Source organism: Parambassis ranga, chromosome 3 (genome assembly GCF_900634625.1).
Source record: "Parambassis ranga chromosome 3, fParRan2.1, whole genome shotgun sequence".
Classification (NCBI taxonomy): Eukaryota; Metazoa; Chordata; class Actinopteri; family Ambassidae; genus Parambassis; species Parambassis ranga.
The window spans coordinates 20,252,050-20,276,886 of NC_041024.1; the positions used below are offsets into that span (position 1 = coordinate 20,252,050).

The 24,837-nt window shown below is 40.6% G+C and overlaps 1 protein-coding gene across 1 annotated transcript; it reads right to left on the minus strand.

Annotated features, from left to right (window-relative positions):
• Nucleotides 1-425: 425 nt before the first annotated feature.
• On the minus strand, nt 426-23,777 carry lrrc49 (leucine rich repeat containing 49). The gene is made up of 18 exons (XM_028401927.1): nt 23,536-23,777; nt 23,070-23,135; nt 22,905-22,974; nt 22,617-22,793; nt 22,389-22,482; nt 21,787-21,990; nt 21,347-21,413; nt 18,439-18,582; nt 14,940-15,001; nt 13,134-13,281; nt 11,057-11,140; nt 9,817-9,992; nt 9,282-9,374; nt 5,364-5,598; nt 4,893-5,078; nt 4,131-4,240; nt 1,762-1,915; nt 426-1,132 (listed from the first exon to the last, which is right to left on the minus strand). Exons 1-18 carry the CDS (start codon nt 23,620-23,622, stop codon nt 917-919), a joined length of 2,373 nt encoding a protein of 790 aa, XP_028257728.1. The 5' UTR covers nt 23,623-23,777; the 3' UTR covers nt 426-916.
• Nucleotides 23,778-24,837: the final 1,060 nt, after the last annotated feature.

Here is a 24,837-nt window from a genome sequence, read left to right on the forward strand (position 1 = left end):
TGTGTGTCTGTAGATGTTTGACACTCCATTCCCCTGCAGTGAGTACTCCTCCCGGTTAGATGAAGGTTAAAACATTTTTTTGCAGGCTGGTTTAAGTCAGGGAGCAGACACAGGTGGGGAGAAACCAGTGAAGCCTCTACACCTTCAGGGGCATTCCTGTCTAAATTCACATCACCTAGAGGACCCTTCATAGCTTTTGGACCTCCTAGCATGCACGTAGCTTAATGTGAGACTAGTGGTCTATCCGGTGTTCATTATGCCGTCTTCCAAAATGACTGGACTCCTTCTGTAGAGACATTTCTTGAAAAAAAAACATGCAAACTATATACACACACAATCAGTTTTAATGCAGAATTTTTTAATACTAAGTACAATACAGAAATAAACAGTGGTAAACAAAGAAAAGTCTGTCCATGTTTGTGCCCTTGCTTCTATGTCAGACGGGAGGAGGTGAGAGAGCAACGTAAGTGTTTTAAGACAGAAAAATCATTCTAGTCTCGAGAAAGGAGACACTGGTCATTTTCAGCTGATGTTAATAATGTGGGAGAGGGGTCACTCGAAGGCTTTTAAAGTGCAGAGGATGCCAAGTATGGACCACACTGCACCATAAGTCAGTGAGTCAGGTTAAGTACAGCTCCTGCATTTGAAGAATCAAACTTACATTCAATCATGACACCTGTCATGACAGTTTCAGCAGACATCTTTAACACAGTCCGACTCCAGGAAGAGTTTCTGACACATAGGTGAGATACACGCTTCAGTTTTCAAAGGCTTTAAAAACGAATAAACTCACTAAGTGGTGATGTGTTACAGATGGAGCCTTAAATGAAGCAACAGAGGTGCCCAAGGATGCTACTGTATGTCCACATGTGTGCATGTGTCTGTGTGTGTTCTAAGAGTGAACCTTTGGTCCTTTTCACTTGGTCTCAGAGAGCTTTGCCAGACTGGCTTGGCGGAAGGCCGCTCGGTCCCTCATGTCCAACACACAGTCTCTCACCATCTCTGCAAACATGGCGGGCCAGAGCTTGTGTAAAGCCTCGCCCTTCAGATTAGTGTCTGACGCTCTCTGGACCAACTCCTGAAGGTACTGCTCTATCATGGCTGCACGCTCCGAGGACTCCACAGCGCCCTCCTGTTTAGACAAAATGAGAGTATTTAGAAGGGAGTAAAGATTTGAGTAACACTTGGGACTAGGAGTAAGCCCAAGTGTAATCATGTTTTCTGTATTTAGTTGAGGAAAATAGTTTTCAAATCCCAGAAATCCAGAAATCACTGCTGAATTTTCTGGATGTAATGCAGGGTGTATACACTATGTCAGCCACTGCATAGTTTCAGGTAACAAGGTATAGATGATTCCATTTGTTTGTTACATTGTAGTATCCCAAATGGGCTATTTAATCTACCAGTGGGTTTTGAAGAAAATGTACTTTTGTTTGTTTAAATCTGTTTTGCAAAAGACTGAGAAAACCTGACAAAATACATATAAAGTAGCTGTAATATATAACTGCTTGATTTAACAGTCAGGCTGCATGATGCCTGTGACTTGTCACACAGAAAACCTTCTGTCAGAGGTTTGTTTTTAAAGATCCAGATTCCTGTCTGATGGTGCAGACAGGTTATGAATAATGGAATTATCATGCAGCTTCTTTTGAAACCTGATTCAGGTTGTCTTGTAACAGGTTGGTGCTTAACAAGGCCCTGCTTGTCATTAGTAGAATTAAACAAATTAGAGAAATGTGAAACTGGTGTGAAACAGCTAACCTCAGGGCTCTCTGCATTGCAGTCTCTGCTTGGATAGTTAAACAACGCTCTGCTCAGGCCTTCCCCCAGAAGCTTCCCATTATCTCGCAGCTCCTCTGGACTCAGTCCTGCCCGGCGGCCGCGACCCTCCAACAGGAATTGCAGCTGTCGTTTCCTGCAGGTGACGAAAGAGAAGAGTGTCAGATACAGAGTGAGAGAACAAACACCTGGAGAGAATGTAAGGGCAGCAAGTGAGGGACGCCAAGGTAATAAAGGTTTGTCTATCAAATAATGCATGTCGATACTGTTAAAAATGGAAAAAATAGCCTTCAGAAATACATCATAAGTGAGATACAACATAGACAGCTCAGAGGATGACCCAGCATTCAAAGCAGTGAAAAACACTCACAGTCTCTAGGTTAATGTTGATTTGAACTACTGTCACACAGCTGTAGGATGTGCACATTTAAGTAGTAAAGATGATGTAAAGTACATATGAAATATCACTGTCTATTGGTATGAATTCTGATGGAGAATGTGCTGCACTGACATGTTTCCCAGGTCAGTGCCAGGATGGTGAAAGTGTATTTTTAGAGGAGGCTGGAGGCAAACATTCCATAAGATACTTTGTAAAATGTGTGTAAAAGCCAAAATGCACCAGTGTGTATCATTTACATATCACAGACTAACAAGGTGTAACAAGCTAAAGGAATCCCCACGTGTGTGTGTAATTTGCTGTGTACATTTACAGTTTTTTTGTGTGTGCATGCTTGTAACTGTCAGTGTGAATAACATCAGGAATCCAAAGATCAGTTATGTATGTATGGTAGGGGTGTGTAAAAAATCTACTGAGTGAAAAGGTTGTTGCAAACACCATGTCATCTTGGTTAAAACTTACCAATGTTGTAATGCAACACAAGCCAGAAGTCAACATGGTAATTCCTGACTGTTTTCTAAACAGGGCCATGGGTGCCAGTTTAAAGGTCCAGTATTGTACTGTAGCAGGTGCAACCAATAAAAACAATTTTCATTTTCGATAACTTCACTTCAATGACACATCAAGGGTGTGCGATATGCCAAGTGTTTGTGGAGGAAAAGTGAGGAAAGGCAGGAAATCAGGATGCAAAGCGCTCATAGATACATCAAGAAGCCAAAAATTTGCATGGAATTGAGACATTGGCAACTTACTATGTGTCATGCGGGTCAAAAACATGACACACATGCCATGTTTTTCCTAATTGCTCTGCAACATTTTCATTTTCATCAAGGCAATTTTCACAGAGCTGCTTTTGCTCTAACACAGCTTATTATGTGCACAGTGTAGGTTGGTGTGATTTTCAACTAGAATGTCCATGACAGGCTATAATTGCTGCCATGCGCCGCATAACATCCACACCACATTGCAGTAGCAGCATCCCAGTGGGGACCCTGTAATGTTACAGCCTCCATCTGCTCACATCCTCAGCAGGAAACTTCACACCTTAAAATGTTTTCAACTTTAAGTACACAAGTATGGATAATGGACTTAAGGGGTAAAGATTCAACATGATGATAACAGCACTGTAGATATGAAAATAATCTTAGGCTGTGGGCTGTTGTGTGTTATCTGTCTTTAACAGATAATATAAATTAGAGGTGAGATAGAGGAACAACAAGATGAGAGCCTGAAGTTTACTAATGCATTTTCATTGTAACTTCTGCAGGGGCAACTGAGGACCTGGAGACCACGCACAGGCATCCTGCACACCAAAGGTCCTTTTGTGATTTTGTTAATGTTAAATTTTCTTAAACATTTTTTAGTCCTCAATCACATTTACCAGCAATTCAATTCTGTATTATGGCTGTAACATTGAGGCTGAACAGAGAAGAGCCCCATGTTTAACAGCTTTCTTAACCTGTCTGATGATTCAACCTGATTCATTGCCCAAAAGTAACAGTAATAGTAGCAGCTTTGCCTTTAAACTTTCAGAAATTAGTGTTACGTGTTCAACAGCGCTATTGTGTGTGACAAGTTTAGCAGATTTTTGCCTTGCAGAAAAGGATGTTTTATTTTTTTCGACCTCAGAAGGGGTTGTGGCTGGGGAGAGAGAGGAATGTGTCAACACGCCAAGTACCCACCCTTACCCTGTACAGTCTAATTCTCCTGACTTGCTGGTGCCAGGCTCTGTCTCTCACTCACAGATACATAAACACACGCAAATGTATACACACAAAATGATACACACAGGCATGCACACACATGTACCGAGCCAACTTATTCAGAAGCTGTACCTCACATGAAACAACACATTCTTATCATATTTAAACAAACATACAGGGTCCAAAGACGGAGCGCACACCTGTCATTAAACTGTAGTCAAAGCTATGTTGTGGTGAAGTGATGTTCTCACCTGGACTCCTCTAGCAGGAGGAGGAGTCGGCAACGTGGAGTTTCAGTGGCTGCTATATGTCCCAGCGTCCCGAAGACACGCTCTGCAGCAATTACATCATTCATGGTCACCTGAGGTAGACACACATAGCAAAAATTACATGACTACTGTAATGGGCGTTTACCATGTGCATCTTAATACACTGGGAAGAAATATTGTGGGTTTTACAATTTTGTGAAAAGTTATTGCATCAAAGAATTCTGTTCTGTCTTCTGTGGTTTATTCGCATATTTAACAGATGGAAGCTGGGATGAGACATAAAAACTGCAGCTGACAGCAAAAAGTGGCAACTGATTTAAAGATCATTGATCACAGCAAGTCTCAAAGAAGCTTAAAGGATGAAGCAGTATCCTCCGGTAGGACGTTCCAGCAGATAATAAAAGAAGGCTGATAAAGTTTTGGAAATTATGCTGCATAAGAAAGTCAAAACAACCTTGTGTTTGTCTAGCCCCTTTCAGACATGCACAGCATTCCTAAAATGTTCTCGACATCACCTGGTGCAGATGTACTGTATGTGAGAATGCAAATAGATACAAAGTATTAAAGGAACTTCATCCTGCCAGGTCCCTAATGCCAAAGCTTGCAAATGCTCATTTTTGGTGCACCTCTCACATATTTGTTTTTCGTTAACTATAAATAAATATATTTTGCATACATGGCCATTTGTGATGGTGCTTTTATTCAAAGCGGGAGGGCCACAATAAAAACCAAGCAGGTCCTCACCTCCTGGCCATTGATCCTCTGCAGATTGAAGTGGTAGAGGCGGTAGATGACAAATGAGCGCCACAGAGACAGACTGACCACCGGGTTTCCCTCTGGATGGATAGTCAGCTGGTCCAGACGCCTCACCTGAGCCAGGGCCGCCAGCTGCGGCAGACGACTGATGTTGGTTTCCAGAAAGATTAGGTGCTGCAGGGAAAAGTACCATATTTAGTGAAGGAGGTTCACATTTAAAAAAAATGCTGTCAGTGTCAGATGGTGTTGGATTAGCTTGGGAAAATGTACACTGGGTTATCGAGGCACTCTAGACCTAGAAGTATAAATGCTGAATCTGGCAAAAGTGGACAACAAAGAAGAAATAGCTGGCTATGAAGCAACAGCTATGTTATTGTATATGTACTCTTTGTGTCATGTTGTAGAGGTTTGATGTCCAGAATTTGTATTTCTATTATTCCATTATTTATGTTGCCTCACCGACAGATTTGGAAACTTGACCCTTATTCGCGGCAGTGTTGGTACAATGGCGTCAAAGTTGATGTAGCGAAATGTTATTACAGTGACAGCACCAGCAGTCTGAACGCCCCAGCCTCTCTCCAAGGCCTCCAGGGCTCCGAGTCCAAATAAACGCAGGGTGTCTCCATCCAACTCCGCCAGGTGACTGTCAGACAGGGATAAGCTCTGAACACTGCTGCTTCCTGTCTCCACAAGCCTGCAAAGTATACAAAACACACGAAATGACAGGTTTAATATGCAGAATACGCAGAGGGGTATCTTTTCGGTCAGACCTGCTTTGCATGAATTTGTGTGAAATTTCAGGCGCCGTGGTAATAGAAAGAAGGAGCAAGAGATCATTCAGTGGTCTAGTCAATGTCCTGTTTGTATTGTCCAATTGCTTTCTATTCTCCTGTACGACAGTTGAAGTGACCTGCCCTGATAAGAGAGTCGTGAGAGTGGAGAATCTGGGTGAGTCTCAGGGAGACATAATCTCCCTGCCCAAGCCCATGTGCTTAGCCTTCTGGGTCTGCTGACACTCAGGGGACTTTTCGGCATAGCAGAGCATCAGATGGCTACTGGCTGCACGCTACTCAACACTGATCATTCGGAGTTCAGTCCGCCAACAAACTAATCACCCCATTCATATTTCACACTCACATTATCACACCACAACAGAAACCCACAATGGTTAGAAGACTAATCCTTTGATTACTGAAGTCTAATCCAGGATTCTTGTTGAGACCAATTTTTGGAGAGTGGCCGTTTGAGTTGAAGATTAAAGAAAGAGAGAGAAAGGCAGAAGCAAAAAGCACAGCATATAGAGGGTTACATACCCCAAACTAAGGCTGCACTGTAACTGAAGCTAATTTGAAAAGGCCATCTTTGTTGCAGGTACTTGAGGACTGCCCCTTCAGTGATGACATACACACAGAGAAGGGGCTCTCCAAAACGAGAGGCTAAAGGCACTCAATGACCTCAAATCATCAGATCTGATCTGTCATCTTTAACATAAGAGATATCCATTAACAGTAACAAAAGGATAAGAATGTTCATTATAATTACCAAAGTGCAAGTTAAGTTCAAACAGAAAGAGCACATGAGCTCAATGACAACTAGCTTTAGCAGCCAGAAACTTTTGTAATGGGCCAGTGACTGATAGGGAATGTCCCACTCAATTGTCCAGACACATTATATAGAGAGGGTGATCCTGTGATTTTAAAATACATGGATATGGTATGCCAGAGACACTGCTGGCATTTTTTTACAATAGTGAACCACTGAACTCCTACTACAAAAATCCCCTGAAAATGTAGTAAGCACTTCCCTAGGGACTATATTTACAACACATTCCTTTGTAGAAGTGCTGACAGGGTATCAACCAGCATGCAAGGTCAGTTATTTCACTGGTGCACTACCATCCAAAGAAACAGGCAAAGGGCACTGACAGACATACAGATGGTTCAAAGAGGTCAATTAAGGTGACAAGTGGAAGAATATACACTACTGACTGATGGCGGAAACTGGCAAATTAGAAATTTCAGTCTAAGCGCCTTCTGTTCAAAACATGTGGACAAAATTGGGAGGCCCTCGACAATGAGAGGCAGTTTTAACAGCAGGATATAGCACCCCATCTGTACCTTGCCAAATGCAGTCAATAAAGATAAGTTGGAGAGTGGTGCAGGAGATGGAGTGCAACATGTAGATAAGGGACGTAAGAATAAGAGCAACTTCTGTGCAGGTGGAAGACTGCCACTGTCACACTATGCACGATCACATACCGTCCTCTCATAATCACGGCTGAAGGGTTACCAGGTGGCTCTGAATTCCCTGGTGACGCGAACCCAGTGACAAATGCAGAGAGAAGAAACGGGCAAGACAAAGGAGACGTGAGTGAAGACTCTGCCATAATTATCCTCTTGTAGTCTATTAGACTCTGAATGTAATTCAATTAGATCCATCGCACCTAATCCTGCAGGAGTTTTAAAAAGGACATCTGTCATCTCCCAAAAACTTAATCTCCCCACAGACCTAGCTCTTACATATGTCTGCAAGTGCCAAGACATAGAAAAGCATATGAAACATCACTCTCTGAGGTCTCATTACAACATAGCAAGCCATCATTTCACATCAGCATGAGAAGTTTATTTGTGAGCTTACTGGGTGCTGAGTCCTGCAGACTGATAAAATGTATAGTCTTCAAACCGCATACTGGTTTAGGTTTCATTCAAAGACCCTGCTAAAGTTCTGTTTCACTATTGTTCAGACATCTCACTGATTTATGAGCCTGACATACCACCTGTTCAGGATCGTATTATTAAATAGGTGTATGAACAGCACAAAAGCCTTTCCATCTCTACAATATTGAATTTCTGGGTAATAACTCTTCTACTGCCATACACCGGACATCTATCTCACACTGGAAACAAGGTTAAATAAAGCTAGCAAATAAATAAACTTGGTCAACAAACTGGCTTTGCTATTGTTGACCAGAGATTACGTCATAATCTTTTATTTATAGGAAGACATACATGGTCCCTTCCAGCCAATATATGGTTTGTTCCATTCAAAGAAATAACTGAACCCTGTTAGCACACACTCATTGTATATGGATTTTGCTACTTGTCAGTTAACCAAAAAGAGGGGTTATGCTGTCCTAAAAAGATTATCCACCAAAAATTAAACTGTATTCAGTGAATCATCTGTTAACAGCACATTTTGAGTTAAAGAAATAGAGTGCTCCTGTATCTCAAACTAAGCTGATCCAGATGTGTGTATGCGCCAGGTCTATCCCTGAGTCCAACACAGAAAACAAGAATCTGATGGCAGGAGTAGCAGGATTATGGATGACCTGACGATCCATACATGGTCATGATACATAACAACGACTTTATACATGAACTACTGAAGTAAAACTGTTGATTCACAGGTCTGAAAAAAAACAGACAGACAAGTTCATCCATCATTTGCCCCTTAATAATCTATATGGGGGAGGAAGCTGTAATTTCTTTCAACATGTAGCACTTCAGCAACTATATGAGGTGAACTGGTCTACACTGTGTAGGCATTAGAACTCTTCTATAAACCCACACAATGTTGAACAATGCATTTAAATTCCCCACCTACTGTTTACACATTTCTAAGCCTTTTTTGAAAATGTTGCTCTTTGACCTTTTAGTCACATTCTTGTTTCTCTTTCAAGTTAGCTGTAGTACCTGGGTTTCTAAATTCCCTTGCTGTTTTACTGTACAATACAAAGCAAAGTGATATAACTCTCAAATCATAAGAGAGTGGTAGATTTAATTGCGTGCCTCCTCTTCATCACCCTGTTAACATGTTAAGCCACGTGATTTAAGCTACAATACACCAAGTAAAGGAGAGCTACTGCCACTGAAGGATTTAGCCTCTGGGCTATTTTCATATCCTGGTGCAGGAAGGGAAGGCTGTCTGTAAAGCATGTAATAATAGTCCTTGACACAGCTCCCACTTTCATCTCAGTCTTCCCCCTCATAACTCATCTAGACCTGGGTTACACTCTGTGTACAAGAAAATATCAAAGGTCGACGTTCATATTAGTCTGCACACTGGGCATGCTGTAGATTTCTAATATCATGTTATAAACACAAGCAAACTGTCATGTATTGTATGATGCATGCACTGTTTTTACCAGACTTCCAGCACTCAAGAGGCAGCCAGAGCACACACCCTTGTAGTACTGTAGGTAAAAAGGTCACTGTGTTGCTCAAGAATATACTGCATGACACACCATCTGTTGCAGGCCTAAATATGTTACCCATGCTGTATCTAGGCCATTTTTCTATCCATCAGTTAAAAAGTGTGGTGCATGTGCTAGAAACCCTGCATAGAATAATAATAATAATTATATATATCACAGCTTACTTGGGATCACGAGGGCTGTTTGGACGGCTGTTTGTGCGGAGTCTGCTTTCTGTTCCTGATGGTCGCTCTGGTCCTGAACCAGGGCTTATCCGCCTAAGAAACCATAAACAAACATTCTCTGCATCACAGCAGACACTCAGAAGAAGAAAAGATCTACCAATAATGCCAGCACATGCTTAAGGCATCAAAAAATGCTATATTTTATTCCTTCTATAATACATGCTTCTCTCTCTACTGCACAAACACACATTATACACAATGAACATTTTCAGGCTACATTATGCTGTATCTCTCATTGGCTGTTGTGCTGTCCTGACGTTTCTGCAAGAATTCTAAATGTCATTCGTTTTACTTGATGAAAAGACCAATGTGTTGGAGGACAAAATACCATTCAAGAAGGGATTTATGATTGACTTTAAAAAACTTTAATTCTTTAAATAATCTCATAATTAATATAATTCTCATCTAATAATCTGGACCCATGAGATACATACTCCTATAATTAATTGTAATCTTCTGTGGGTGAGGTGTATACCTTTGATCATCTGGAGAAGGCTCCTGTGCAAGGCCATTGGTCTGTGCAGGGCTGTGAGCCGGGCTGTTCTCTGGACTAACCTCTTCTTTAGCCCCATTTGTTGATGGCAGCTCCAGACAGGCTCTGACGCCTTCCCACTGCTGTGCTGCATTACGGATTGCCAGTCGCCGCTTCTCCTTGATGAACAAAACACACACCCAAACGGGAGAGAGAACAAAGACAGTTTCAGGTGATAATTCTCCTCCACAGGACCCACAGCACTGGTTAATTCAGAAATTCTAGCATTATGTTCACCACCAGGGTCAATTTTATTGTATGTCCAGAATAGTGCAGAACAAGACTACCAGAGTCTGGAATAGAGGTGTAAGAGAAGACAGTCACTAGAATCCTTTTTGGTCACAGAGATGTTGCCTTCTTTTGGAGAAAGGAGCGAGAGGCAAAACATGGTTCCTACATTTTTGTAATTTGAAACTTTCAGGAAGATATTCGTTTCTGTGTACAAGGTAAAATAATTGTAACCTTTTTAAATAATGTTTGTAAATCTTGTAAATGTAAAGTTTCTTTGTTCACTTTGTTCATTGTCTCAAACTGTATGTATTGGTCCAATTTATCTGCTTGTGTTGACACATTAAAGAATTTTGATTTACCAGCATTTGGCTCTCACAGCAGAAGAAAGTGACACCCCACCCTGCACGAAAGATTTCTGCTTCTCTGCTGTAATTCAATTGTTCTTCCTAAGCCAAGCTGTAGTTTCGATATACTGAGCTATGGAATGTGCCACTCCTTGATGCAGGGGTGAGTCAGTATTAATTCATGGTGAGTTCTTCACCCCCATGGCTGTGGCATTAGTTATATAGTAACGTTTTCGTAGAGGATTTAAGAGAGTTAGGTTACTGAGAGACAATGAGTTCTGCAGTGTTTTAGTACACAGCATGAGCTTTGGTACACACAGGGACACATTTACTGCTGAACAGATGCATGTGCAACGCAAAGTACACTTACCAACCCATTTACAGTACCACTGTGGACAGTGTACCCTCCCAAAAGGAGTTGGGCAAACAATTCTAACTAATTCTGAATGACTTTAAAACATCTAACCACACAGTGAATGCTTAGTTAAAGAACAGGGCACTGGTGAGTGAATACTTGTTAATCTAAAATGTAGGAAGTGATTTGCATTTGCAACCACTTAATTCAGGCAGACAAAAAACAACAAGAGAAAACCAGGTCAAAGTGGTACCTTATGAATGGTCTGCTTGTGACTCTCCCTCTTCTTTTCTTCCTCTTTTCGAGCTTGTACACCTGCCATGCGCCGATCCTCGTCCTGCAAGAGATAGCTAGTGCAATCAGAGTGTCGCTCCATTCATGAGTTCTGAATTATTCAAGAGAGAGGGGAACCACAAAAGACACCGTCAGGAAGACTGTTCTATACACTAGAAAGAGACCACTATGTAGGCTGGGAGAAATTCTCACACCAGGCGGCTGCAGCACAGGATTATCCGTCTGATTTTCAGTGTCTAGAACTGAGCCCAGCTGTTAGGGAAAGCCAAAACTCCCAGAATGCAATGCTGCCAAGCACAATCTGAGTGTGCTGGCTAAGAGCAAGGGGATATTCAGCTGTGACGCACCACCACAGACGATGCTCCAATCTCATCAATGGAGGCAAAATGATAACCTCAGTACAGTTGAGGCAATAATGTCAACTAGTAGAGATTAAAATGCTGGCTGTACGCCACAACTTAAAACTAATTTTATGGTAAAACAATTTGTAACACTCATGCATATTATGTTGTCTCATACTAATAACTATATCTTATTGACAAACTTTTTTTAATGAATAACTTTTTGTCCTCCAATGAAATATCATTAAACTGAGCCAACTGTAAAGTATGTGTGTTGATTGAACTTTCACCGTATTTGCAGTATATATAACTCCCATTACATACATAAAGAACAGCCAATCTATTATCAGTCAGGCATACGTAGATTTCGACAGCAGAGCTGACAGCGTTGTGTAGCAGGGGCACGTTATTCCACATCAGTTGGAGGAGAAAATCTTCAGTGGCTACACAGTTCCCCTCCAGCAATATCATGATGTAATCTGAAAAAACTTGGTAACTTCACTCCTTCAGTGCTGACATTTCTGTTGTCACATCACTACTGTGCATCTCCCCAAAGTAAACTCTTTAAAAATAAAACAACAGCCTTGTATCTAGGATTGACAGGTCTAGGCCACCGTTTATTGAAGGGGGTTTGACAGACCCTAAAAGTGAAATAAAACTTGCTAAACCAGAAACACATAAAAATCAAGTAAAAACATGAAAAGAGTTGGAGTTTTCTTTCCATCATATCAGTGCTATGTTTTGAGGGCAAGGTGTGTGGTACTTACAGATTCCTTTACAGTACAAGCTCAGACCTGGGTGCTCCCTGCTTGATGGCTTCTAAAAGCATGCTGATATTTCAATGAAGCATGCTGCTGGCACACTGTATAAATAAATGACTTCATCCTTTATGAAAGTAGTTATTGTTTTGTTAGAGTGCGTATAGGTAATGTTTATTTAAAATGCTTATTGTCTTTTCCGTTACTAGACAGGTTATTTGCATGATCATTTACCTGGAATGGTCTGAATCTGAGGAACAAAATGTGTATTGAGAAGTTCCTAAAGAGGCAGGGCGTCACTGTTAATAGATATTTTGGATTGAAACAGGTAAGTGGTAAATTTAAATTTGAATATGAAGTTTTCAAAAAGTAATGCTTATCATCATAGATTAATCACTGATCTATTTTTTGTCAAAAATGCAAGAGAGCCCATAATAAATGCTGAGACAGTGTCAGATAACAGTTTAGAGGATAGAATCACAAGATGTAAATTATCTTGGAGACGCTTGACTGACAGCAAATGGCAGAGTGTGTTGATAAGTTTGTTTTAAACTGTGAGATCACGATCTCAAGAATCAACATGTACATTGCCTTGAGGAACACATGTTCAGAGATTGACGATAAGGTTTGGCCCCATTATCTAGCTGAACATAAATGTCTGATCATAATATGGCATGGCTTCTGTGTAGCCATGAGTTGTGGACGTTTTACTGTATTGGTTATAACTCAGTGTAACTCATCTTCCTCTTACATTCTTTCTTACATCAATATCAATATTATTTCCTCATTCAGGGCATGTGATTATCTATGAATAACACAGAAAAATGAAACAAAAAATGTATGACTGAAGCTTACACTGGTATATTTAGCAGCTACTGGCAGGTGGCCAGTTCATCTTTTGTAAACACACACAAACATAGTTAAACACAACTCTTACTGTGATGCGCTTCATGTCCAGCTGTCTCAGATGAAGCACACAGCGCAGGACGGCCTGCTTGTACCATGTCTCCAGGGCTACAGGATTCCCATCCAGGGTGAGCTCAGAAAGGGAGCGTGACTCTCCAAGGCAGGCTAGCTGTTCCAAACTACAAGACAAAAAAAGAGGATATCTGGAATGATCTCATGAGTTCAAGCTATGGAACCTTTTGCCTTGGCTTGCATTGACAGAATGAAGCCAAGCTAAAACAAGCCATTGTAAACTGGTAATTTAGCAGACACTCTGGCAGCCTGACATTACTCAGGGGGCAATGAAGAGAGAAAAATCAGCTACACTGTTGATATTACCCTGAGGCCAAAGGAGACATGAAAAAGCAGAGTCATGCTATGTAAGGCAGTGGAGATTCTATCTTTGCTAATTTGTGATAATAACCTTGATGATTCATTTGCCTGGAAATATCCAGGGGCCTACTACACTGCCTGATCCTAGCCAGAGGTTTTCTAAAATGCTAAAGAGGGTCAGATAATGACCTCTGGTGAACTATTAAAGCAAGTCCAAACAACTGGGAATTCTTCCCCAAAATTAAACAAAGCAATTTAAGGCTGATATTGTATTGGACATAACAAGGGAAATGGCAGCAATAGATATGCCTAGGCCATTGTTTTTTTTTCTTTATTACACACACATGCAACTACACTGTGTACTGGTGATATTAGTAACATGACAGCTGGGTGTGGTTGCAAACTGTGTATCTTTCAACTTATGATATACCAATACAACCCCTGCACTTTTTGTTTATTGACCTGTCACTATTATCTTTGATTGGCTCCTATCTAATGTACTGTCTCGCTCAATTCCAGCATTAGTATACACTACTATGGTAAGTTAAATTCATATATGCAACCGGCTATGAGGGATTTTTGGTCCAGCATCCTACTGAATCCACAAAGTAGATGACTGTGCTCTTTCTACCTAGCAACAGAGCACAACTGTTCTCCTATCAGCATTAAACTATTTCAAAGGGGGCATACATCAGGTTTTCTCCTACGGTAAACGTACATTCACATAAGCAGTAACAGAAAAATGAAATAAATAACAAAATATAATATTTACATTTGTTAAATGACATTATATTTGCATCTTAATGTCACTCCGGAAAGTCCTGAAGTGTTCAGTTTGATTATTTGTTGCCTAATACTTTGTCATGATTCTGTCTGTGATAGATAATGAATCACATGCACTAGAACAGCATGGCTTGAAATGTCATGTTAGACCCATCACAGCACAAGGTGACTATTGTCGACGAAGCTAATGGACACTGACCCACCCTGAATCCTGCATACAGGCCCTTCCACTGGGGCAATATTAGTCTTATTCAAGAAGAGGCTAGGCTGCTTTAACATTAGAAGCTGTGACATTTTAATTGCTGGCGTCAGAGAAGAGGAGACACTGTACAATTGTTGGAAAAAATGTGTAAAGCAGAATGACATTTAAGGCAAAACACATCTCTCATTCTGCTTCTCTATTGCCAGAATAACTTTAGAGAATCACACCCATCTAAGTACATTTAAGTAGCAGCATGTTCCCAACAATGAAGAACACATCCAGGTTGTTGTTTTCTAGGTTACAGAAACTGCCCACTACAGCACTACAGTGTGTGAGTGTGTGCGGCTGTGAGAGTTTGTGTGTCTTCTGCCTGTTGGCCAGGAACTGCCAACAGCCATGGGAGGGGACGTGGCACTGTCCAGCCACCATCCCTGTGCCCGGCCTACGGGGAGGAGGGAGTTAAGCGGTCCAAGCGCTTACCTGGTGATGTTGTTGCAGCTGAGAAACAGGCGCTGCAAGCAGGGCAGGCGGTCCACCTCAGTCTAGAAAGAGAAAGAGGGAGAGGGAAGACAGAGAGATGGAGGGATGTGAAGAGGTAAAGCTGCTCAGGAAGAGGGCACTGCATCGTCACTGTCGTCAGAGCTCTGTATCCCTCTCCATTCCCTCAGTCACCTTGCAGCTCTCAGCTCCAGCACACAGCATCCTCATCCACCCTGCGCATGCACACACACACACAGCACGCTGCCTCGTCTGCACACGGAAAGGAGGGGCGAGAGAGTGAGTATGAGGAAAAACGGGGGAGGGGAGGGAGAGCGAGGACTGTGCTGCGCTAATGCAGAGATCCCCTGCTGCATGAGGCTAACTTGAAATATTCACTAGAAAACTAACACATTCAATGGCACACATACTAATCAAATAGCTACAACACAGCACCTCATCGGGCAAGAACAATAGCTGGATTCAATGTAGTGGAAAGTGGATGTAATGAGGGTTCAGCATCAGGCAAGCTCTGCATCAAAATCAATGCAGAATTTAGTGAGGGGGTGGGGTGAAAAGCAGCAGCTGGCCAGCTGGCATGTCGGTTTGGGCAAACCGGGACAAAGGCAATGTCATAATCACTAATCAGGTGGCAGTGTACAGGAAATCATGCTCAGTATTTAAAAGGTCTGGTATACATGTGTGTGTGTGTGTGTGTGTGTGGACAGCCAGTGTTGCACATGCTGGAAGCAAAGAGGACACTCCCAGCAGCAGTCTGAATGAGCTGCGTCAGCATCCACCCATATTGCAGCCAACGCCTCACAGCCTCCTTCTGCTCTGCAGCCGGTTTACATTCAAATAAGGTATTAGCCTAGCATTTAGTTATTAGTCTAGCTCCTTAGCAGTAAAAAGTGTTTAAACAGTGCACTCACCATGTTATACAGTACAGTTATTAATTCTGACGGCTAACAAGCTGACAACATAGCAATATGTACTATAGTATGACACATTTTTTAGACCTGAAACCCCCCTTCAATTAACTAATAATCATTTAACACTTAGCTAACATGTAGAGATTATCTGACACACTGATAAACTAGCTGTTTTCTAGCAGCAAGGCCAATGGATGGACACACAAATCAAAACTCCATCAGGAAAAAGTTCACATCAATCAATATGTTTTGCCAGGTACTGTCAGCATAAATACAGGTCCTCAACAAACTGGAAATTATCACAGTTACTATTCAAGCAGTCACCCATATAATGCTCAACATATAAACAGCCATAATCTGAACCAGACTATTTCAGATTAGTGGTGGTCAGATAGGTGCTTATTAAATATAGACATTTACTTTGTTTTACATCATTTTGTTTTATTACCCGACTAAAACAAAACTCTAAATTAATACAGAAGCAATATTTCTGTTTTTCTTTAAAGAAAACTGACAGTCATGATATCTAGTACTAGCCAATACTGACCATCCTCCACTTTCCCAGAGTCTCTGACTATGCCAGCCTTACCAGCCTCCTGTATGGATGCTAGTGAAGCAGCAACCACTGCTGTCTGAGACTAAATATAGCAGCCCTGTCTCAGACACAATGATGTCATCACTGAGCTGCATAACAATCGCCTACCAATGTGGTCTGTTTTTTCAGAGAACCTAATTGATCGGAGCCAATCAGATGACAGGATCTGCTGTGAAGCTGGGTACAGCTGTGTTGCTGTGTATGCCTCTATGCTCGTGGGTGTGTATTTATGCTTCTATGTGCCCGTGCCTTCACCTTTTTTTCCCCCAGCTCCACCCTCTTTTTACTGACAGCTTGCGTGTCTTCAGTTTTCACACTCACATTAAGCTCTGACAGAGGCATTACTTCACAAACACAGCAAAGCCTCTCATCACAGCTACCTCCTCTTGCATGCAAAAACATACAGCACATAAGCATGAAAGCTGCTCAAATAAACACAGGTATGTGTAGATGCTAAGGGGGGTCATCTAAGTTGATGGGTTTTGTAGCTGTTTTTTTTTTTAAAGTTCATAGTGCAGAGATACACAAACACATCTGGCCTCTTCCATTGTGCGTGAGAATGGCAGATGCCTCAGCTTCCAGTTTAAATTGTTGCTCATACAGAACTCTTCTAAGAGATCACATGTCAATCATTGTGATTTTCTCTTAATTCTCTGGTTAAACTTAAACAAGTTCGACATAAGTCACTCACTTATTTGTCAAAACAGGGAGACACACAGCATAAAAGATAAAACTCATTTACACTGTACATGCTGCTTGGCTAATGAGAGCACAAGCCAATCCTGCTAATCCACAAAGTCTGGTTGAAGTCTTGACGTCAAATATTTGTTCTTGCTGTCAAAAATATGGAATGCATCAATTACTGCCACATGATTTTACACTGGCACTTTACACTTTACACTTTAGGATGAATCATCACAGTGTTATCTGTTATTATGCTTTAAGCATTAGACTATAATAAAATTAACATTTAATAGATTTAAGTAGAAACTGTTTACACCAAGCTGGACTTAGACCGATTCCCCTGTTAGTTGCTGGACAAAAACATACAATATATAATAACAAGAAGTGTCTAATTGCACACCTACACTTTCTAACAGCATTCACATACACAGAGTATCCATGTAACCTACAATAATTACATGTATTGGATGACTGAGCCCGATAAATAGTATAATCAAGTTAAAACTTATTTACAGCCACAGTAATCTTACTGCAGCAGAATTGCACTCTTTGTATGCCTTCTCTTTGCACCTGGAGGACTGATATTTATTTTGTGCTTGGCGGTGAGAAACACTAATGACAGAGACCGGAGAAAGTGCTGAAGGGTAGCATTTTTCTTCTTCGATGTATCAAATAAAACATTACATCCGATAATTAGGACTGGAAGTGTTTCGTGACAGGATTTGGAGGCACAGAGGACAGGGTGAGTGATGGAAAGGGATTCCAGTTGATACACAATGTCGGATTCTGTGTTTGTTCTGTGTTTGTACCCCAAAAAGCAGGGAAGGGTTTAGGGGATTTGCATACAAATGATGTGGCCTGTTTTGGCATGTGCTGTTCTGTTTATCAGATTAAAAACTATAGAAACCTAGGGGAGTGAATTTCCGTGTTTAGAATATCCAGTTTCTCTTTTACTGCGCCAGAGAGTCGGTGGGAGGTTGTGGGTAATGAGCTACGTCTCCCTAGGTAACACAAACAAGATACATTTCACCACAGACTTACAAAGATTCTATTGATGTCATTTATGTTTGTTATTTTATGACAGTAAAAACTGCTACATGTGATACCATAACAGAAGAAACAGTAGCTGTCCAAAGGACCAGGTCCAAATAATCTGACATGAAAGATGAAAGATGCTACTATCACCTTCATCCAGTCAGGGGAACTTTACTAACAGCTGCCAGACTGGATGTTTGCATAGTGTTTGTTTGTTCATGAATAAAAAAAAATAGCTGGAAAAGAGGCCTCTTACCACAACAGAGATGCAGTTGTGCCGTAGGTTAAGTTCAGTCAAAGACTCCAGGCCCTGCAAGTTCTCGACTCTGGAGATGTGGTTTCTTGCTAGATTTAACACTCGTAGTTCACTCAGGTGAGACGTGTTTTCTATCGTGCAGATCTGTATAAAAACCCAGCAAAATAAAAACAATGTGAAACAGCACTCTGCTGTCGCAGAGGGAGGCAGGACGGGCAGACACACTTGCATTCAAGTGAAACTACTGTATTTCACAGCAACAGTTTGTATAACATCTTAAGTTACTGATAATCTGTTGACTCATCTTTGACCAAATCCTAATAACAACCAAGGAGGTGACGGTCAGCCAGTGATGGAATCTTAAACTACCATCTCCACCTCTGTGAATGGGAGAGAATACCTAGGGGGCCCTGTCAAAACGCATGTTAAATACTTCAGTGCATACTGGAAATGTGAGAAAAGGTGAAAAGGACAAGAGTTCAAGCATTTGCCCAAATCACACAACAAAAAATGACTGCAGTTAAAATGTTTAAACACAAATAAAGTCTTAGCCACAGAGTTATCAAATGTACAAATTCTCACAATGCTCCTAAATTGAATAGATTGATTTTTTTGCAATGCAAATACCCCAAAAACAGAGTATTATCTGAATAGGATGAATTCATCGTGTTGCATTAAGACACTTTTAAAATTGTTCTGTGCAGCACAGGACATCTAGAAGGTTAGACAGCCAAGCAGAATGGTGCTGCTAAAAATATCAAAAAGTCAAATTAAGATCAAGATCAACTGTAACAATTAACAAAAAAATGTGCTTTCTCAATTAAACATCAACATATGGCATCTTGAATCTTGAACTTCTATCATCACACAGACAGATCTCTGAAATCAATTTTTGACAATCCCATTATAAAAAAGTTTTAAGAATCTTGCGTTACAAAAATTGGATGGACAGGTACTTTCCAATGGAAAAGGGGAGGATGTAGGATACTGTATGTTGGTTCAGTGATTCACCTGTGCTTAAATGATTATTTTCATCATCATGGCAGAACGTGAAAGTGAGACTGTAACATATTTATCTTGTATACATGCCCAGTGTGGGGTGGGTCATGTCCAGGGTGTCCATCAGTCTTTTGGCATGATTAACCATGTGCTGAAGGTATCATTAATCACAGCAAAGCCTTCAGTATTCTTGTGGGGAGTCCCAACTTCACCCTATCCTAGAATGATATGTCTACCAAACATGACAGACTGAGCCAAACCTGATCATCATGTTGATTTGTAGAAGTGATACTGTTTTCACCACAGACATGAGCTTAGCCAACGTCTCCCCTCACTGGGTGAAAAAACTTTTTGTTTTGTGTAGTTATATTCTGAAAGTATTCAAACCAAAGTGCTCAAGTGGAAAACATCATAGCCTAACTGAAGGGTCGGTTATTCAACAATGTCAGGTCACATTGTTACTTCAACGCTTGGTCACTGAGACTGTGTGTGGGTTGGACACTCACTCCAGAGAGAATATTTGTTTTAGAATAGTTCCAATAAAATGAAAAGGAAGCTGATTCTGAGTGATGGGAGTGTCCCTGCTCAAAGGTGGGATGAAGAAATGATCAAAAAATAAGTATGACAGGTGCACACAAAGAAAAAAAGGACAACAACCTGGTGTTGTATGTGACTAACCAACAACTAGACTTTGCTTGTCTCTCCATTGTGAAAAAGTTCAACTTACATGTGGGTGTTCATATCTCTAATGAGTTTGGAGAATGATGAATAAAAGTGACTTAACAGTTATCTAACAGCACAAAATATGAGCTCATGAGTTCATTGATTGGGAGCCAAACTGGCCTGAAGAGAATAATAGATTTATCATCTGCTTCACAGCAGGCCTCTGCCAACAAATGGCTATTATGAATGTGGTGTGCACTCATTACCAACAAGGACAGTGCACAAGGGTGGTCATTCATTCTAGACCAACTCATTCAAATGTAATACTTATAATAAGTGTTAAAATGAAATGTGGATAGAATGTAGTGCAGCATAGTGTCCGTTGTCAGAAGAAAATAACAAAACACTGGAGCAGTCACTGAAAAGCAGTTGGGATGCCTGCTCATGTAAAGAGCAGCCAACACCAGAACGGGAGGGAGTTTTACCAGAGCTCTGGAGTAGCTCTCTAAGGAGGGTGTGGGCGGCATGCTGGCAAAACACTAGTTTAACCAAGGGAAGCCTTTCTATTTTATCTTCCTTCATCAGGAGCTGTTAAAATCTACACCTGACATCATTTGATTTGGGCTTTATATATCAGTGGGCTGAACAAACAGCTTCCAGTGATAGATGTTGACACAAATTAATTGCAAATTGCTATTATCTATTACAGCTCAAAACCACTACCACTGCAAAAAAAAAAGAACATAGAAAGAGTTGCGCCTGTTAAATAAATTAGGTTTTGGTCACTGAGGGAGTATGTGGGAGTAGACCCTAGACAAGAGGTTGTGGGGTTTGATGGTTTCCAGTTCTTTGTTGTGTAAGCGTGCTGGGAACTAAGATGGATTTCAGTCCCTAAAACACTCAGCAGATTTCTGACCTTAATAACACAAAGGGAAAGAATGTTAGACATTACCTTATTGTTCCTAATATGATTTGGGAAACTTAACTCACAAAACAAGTTCTATTGTTTACAAAATGTTTGCTAGGGATGAACATTTGGTTTGGCTAAAATTGCAGCCCTGGATATGCATCTGTTCTCGCCTGTTCTTCTGCTGCCGTGTCTGATTAAATCTAACATTTAAACAGCTACTGGACACCTCTGAGGAAGGAGAGCTGCCTTGGAGCCTGACATCATGATCCCATTGGCAACAAAATTAAGAATGCAGAATAAACACTGTAAATGGAAGGAGAGTAAAGTAAGCAGTACCTGATTGTCATGCAAGTCCAGGATATCCAGTTTGGACAGGCTTTCCAGACTGCAAATTCTCTGGATCCTGAGAGGAGGGAAGATGTGACAAGAAAGGGAAATGCAACATGAGTTGCACATAAAATACAATTATATATATATATATATATATATAACATTGAAGTACATAAAAGGTTCAAGGCTGTAATGAAAAAAGAAAGTGGGATAAAATGCCAAAGATCATAGCAGCATATACAGAATAAAATGTATGAAGTCATCACACCTTAAACAAGGTTTATTTTTCATTGTGCTAACCACCATCAGCACATTGATGCTGTATTTATATATCTTCAGTAAGGATGTAAGAATAATGAACAATCAAGCCTTTTCTGCTAAATAATTATAAAATGCACAGTTTCTGCCTTTTACCTGTAACAAACATACATGTCATGAGAACTAACCTGTTCTTTCCCAGCATGAGTATTCGCAAAGAACTCAGACCTGCAATACCAGTCATATCTGAAATATGGTTGTCATGCAAGTTCAGGAAAATAAGATGCTGCAGTTGTGACAAATGCTGGATCCTTGCAATAAGATTATGCTGGAGGTTAAGAAATTGCAGTTCCTCTATCATGCCCAACTGAGGGAATTCGTCCAAACACCGCCTGCATAAATAAATAAAAAAAGATTTAGCCTGCATATGGATTACTCATTTTATAAGAAAACAAGTGTTTCATCCTCAGTTACTTCAGTACAGTGTTTCAAATGGCTTATTATTTATATTATATATGTCTGGTCAGTCTGTCCCAAGAAAGAACTGTATAATCTGTCTGCAGAACTTCTTAAATTGGGACAAGCAGTAGGTATATCCAGAGACTTTGCTGCTCCCTGGTGGCTATCTGAAGAATTAATTTAATTGCAGTTGTACCCAACTGCACATACTGTGAACGTCAGACCGAATAAACCTCATGTCCACATGTTAATTCACAGTCAGCTAAATCAGAATGGTTTGTACATATACAGTTCACATCAGTTGAAAAATAAAAGAGAGGATAAGGGCTACCTGTCCAAGTCGATTCTTTTCAAATTAGATGCAAAAGGCAACCGAGTGAAGGAATAACCAGCTGCAGCATTATGACCGTATCCTGCAGAGGCACCTGACAGAAATTCAGGATACACATGAAATCCAAGTTCCTACATGACAATTACTACTATACTCTGTGCAGTATTATACAAGTGTAGCAATAATACAAGTGCATCACTTTCATGCTATAAATATTGTCACACTTACCCTGCTTGGGAAGTTTTGTAGCATTAAGTAGGTAAGGGGCCGCTGCACTATGTGTTGGTCTCCTCAGTTTGTCTCTTTGTGCAGGAGAATCTGTATTGTAGTTGTCACTGACAAACGATGCCACCGGTGGCATCTGTTGCACAAGTGGTTTCAGGCTGCACGCATGTAACCCATAATCTATAACGAAAGAGAAGTTGGCACTATTCACACATCAGCAATTGATGACTATATAATGTGATGTTGAATCACACAAAATTCTCTTGTGTGTTTGGAGTCGTTCACACATACCTGGGGTAGGATGATGAATAGTTTTATTAGTATTCATGTTTGCTTCTGTTACAGAATCTAGAAAGTCAGCCTATAAAATGGTAACACAACACACAGTGAAACCAGTATATATGAAACTGTGAAGTTTTAACAGCAGAGCTGCTCCAGTGTGTTATTATGACTCACCATCACTTGTGCTCTCCCTGGCACCAGTGATTTCACACTTGTAAGGTGCAACTTGCAGCTGTTGATCTACAGAAACGGTTCATCAAGAGGTCAGCTGTGTTGTCTTAAAACGACGCGGGGTCAGACATGAGCATGTAGCTACTACTACTTTTCAACTACTGCAAAATCCAGTTTAAGCTAGTAGCTGGTTTAAGCTAGGTTTTGACAGCTGGTCTTGCTATCCCTTGACCATATACAACCCGGTGTCTCACCTCTAAACCTGCTACAAGAAGTTGGTCTACCAATTGAACACTAAAGCGAACAACCTCCACGAGCTAAATCCAGTTCACGACCAACTAAAGTTGTGAACTACTTCTAGCATGACTTTCAATTGCAGAGACAAACTTTTAATAGTCAGCTTTAGCATATACTGTGTTACCGTGTTAAACAAAGCATTATGCAGTAGTATGATAAAAGTGCTACTTACCATGGGGGCGAGAAATTCCCTTCTATCACTGACACTGTTGGTGTTGTGTTTATGGGAGCGGGTGGTTTTGCCCTCACTCGGCTCCATTGAGCTAACGTTGTTAAAGTTAAGCTCAACCTTGGACGTTCAAAAATGTATCTCACTATTTGTACCAATATCTAAAGTGAAAACGTCAACTGTGTCGATAGAACATTGATATAGCTTGAATGTTAGTGCATCAAAACGGATTGACTTCAGGAGTCACAAACTTCCTCGGAAAAGCACTGTTACCATGGAAACTGCTGGGTTGCTTGGTTACGCTTACTTCCCGTGTCACTAAAAAGCATTCCGTAGGGAAACAAGTACTAGTTTCTATTATAGACCAGTTAAGATTCATTGATTTTGCATTTTTATCAGCCTACTTAATACTGCGGCGTTGCTTGTAGATCTTGGAGAATAATAGATGATTATTATTTTACTTTACATAGTTGCTTCCAATAACGGTTTATGCTCTATTTAAGCCTTTTGGCTTAAATAGAGCCAAAAGGCCTATTTAAGCCTTTTGGCTTAAATAGAGAGAACCAAGGTCAGTAGGGACCTACAACCCCCAGTTGTCAGTCAACCCCCAGTCAGATAAGGCTGTCAATATTTACAAAGAATTAGATCTTGATTATGTCAGATAATTTAGTTAAATGGGTCAAGGGTAAATTTCAGCCAATCATGGTATCCTCCCGGAATACACCTACTAGAGTAAATCAGCAGAAAAACAACATCTCTGACATTGTAGTTTAAGTAAACTTTATTTTAGGCTGTCTGTTTGTCTTTAATTGATAATTGACAATGGAGAGAGACAGGAAGTACTGAGGTAAAGACAAGGGAAGGACAAAGGCCCACAGGGTGGAATCTACGGTGACTTATCTGAACTCCCATGATGCCTAATATATGTTGTTGTTAGTATAAAGATTAATTAGTATTATCCTAAAATTATTCTTCATCTCAATATGACAAAACAAATGTAAATCCTGTATTGTACTATTTTATGTATACACTTAACTATGTACTGTGATTTTAAAAATTCTTAAAATAAAACTTGTTTAAAAAAAATTACTTGCACCTGCTCCAGAACTTGTCTCCAGTTCGTGTTATAAGGCAGAGGATAATAACCACAAGAGCACTGGAAATAGACAGACAGGTGCAGCAAATAACACTGATTACATCTTCCATGTAGGTGTGTCAGTAAACCAGGGCAGTAGGTCAGTAAAGGGGTGGACTGTCTCCATGTGGACAGAGACCATCTTGGTATATTTAAATGAACACTAGGTT

What these genes read in the sequence shown, in the direction of transcription:
- lrrc49 (XM_028401927.1), bottom strand. Translation starts at nt 23,622, where the DNA reads ATGGAGCCGAGTGAGGGCAAAACCACCCGCTCCCATAAACACAACACC. An exon ending in TGGACTTGCATGACAATCAG is followed by an intron (nt 18,583 to 21,346) that starts GTACTGCTTACT and finishes GTTTTTATACAG; the next exon opens with ATCTGCACGATAGAAAACAC. An exon ending in AGAGGATCAATGGCCAGGAG is followed by an intron (nt 4,241 to 4,892) that starts GTGAGGACCTGC and finishes TGTCTACCTCAG; the next exon opens with GTGACCATGAATGATGTAAT.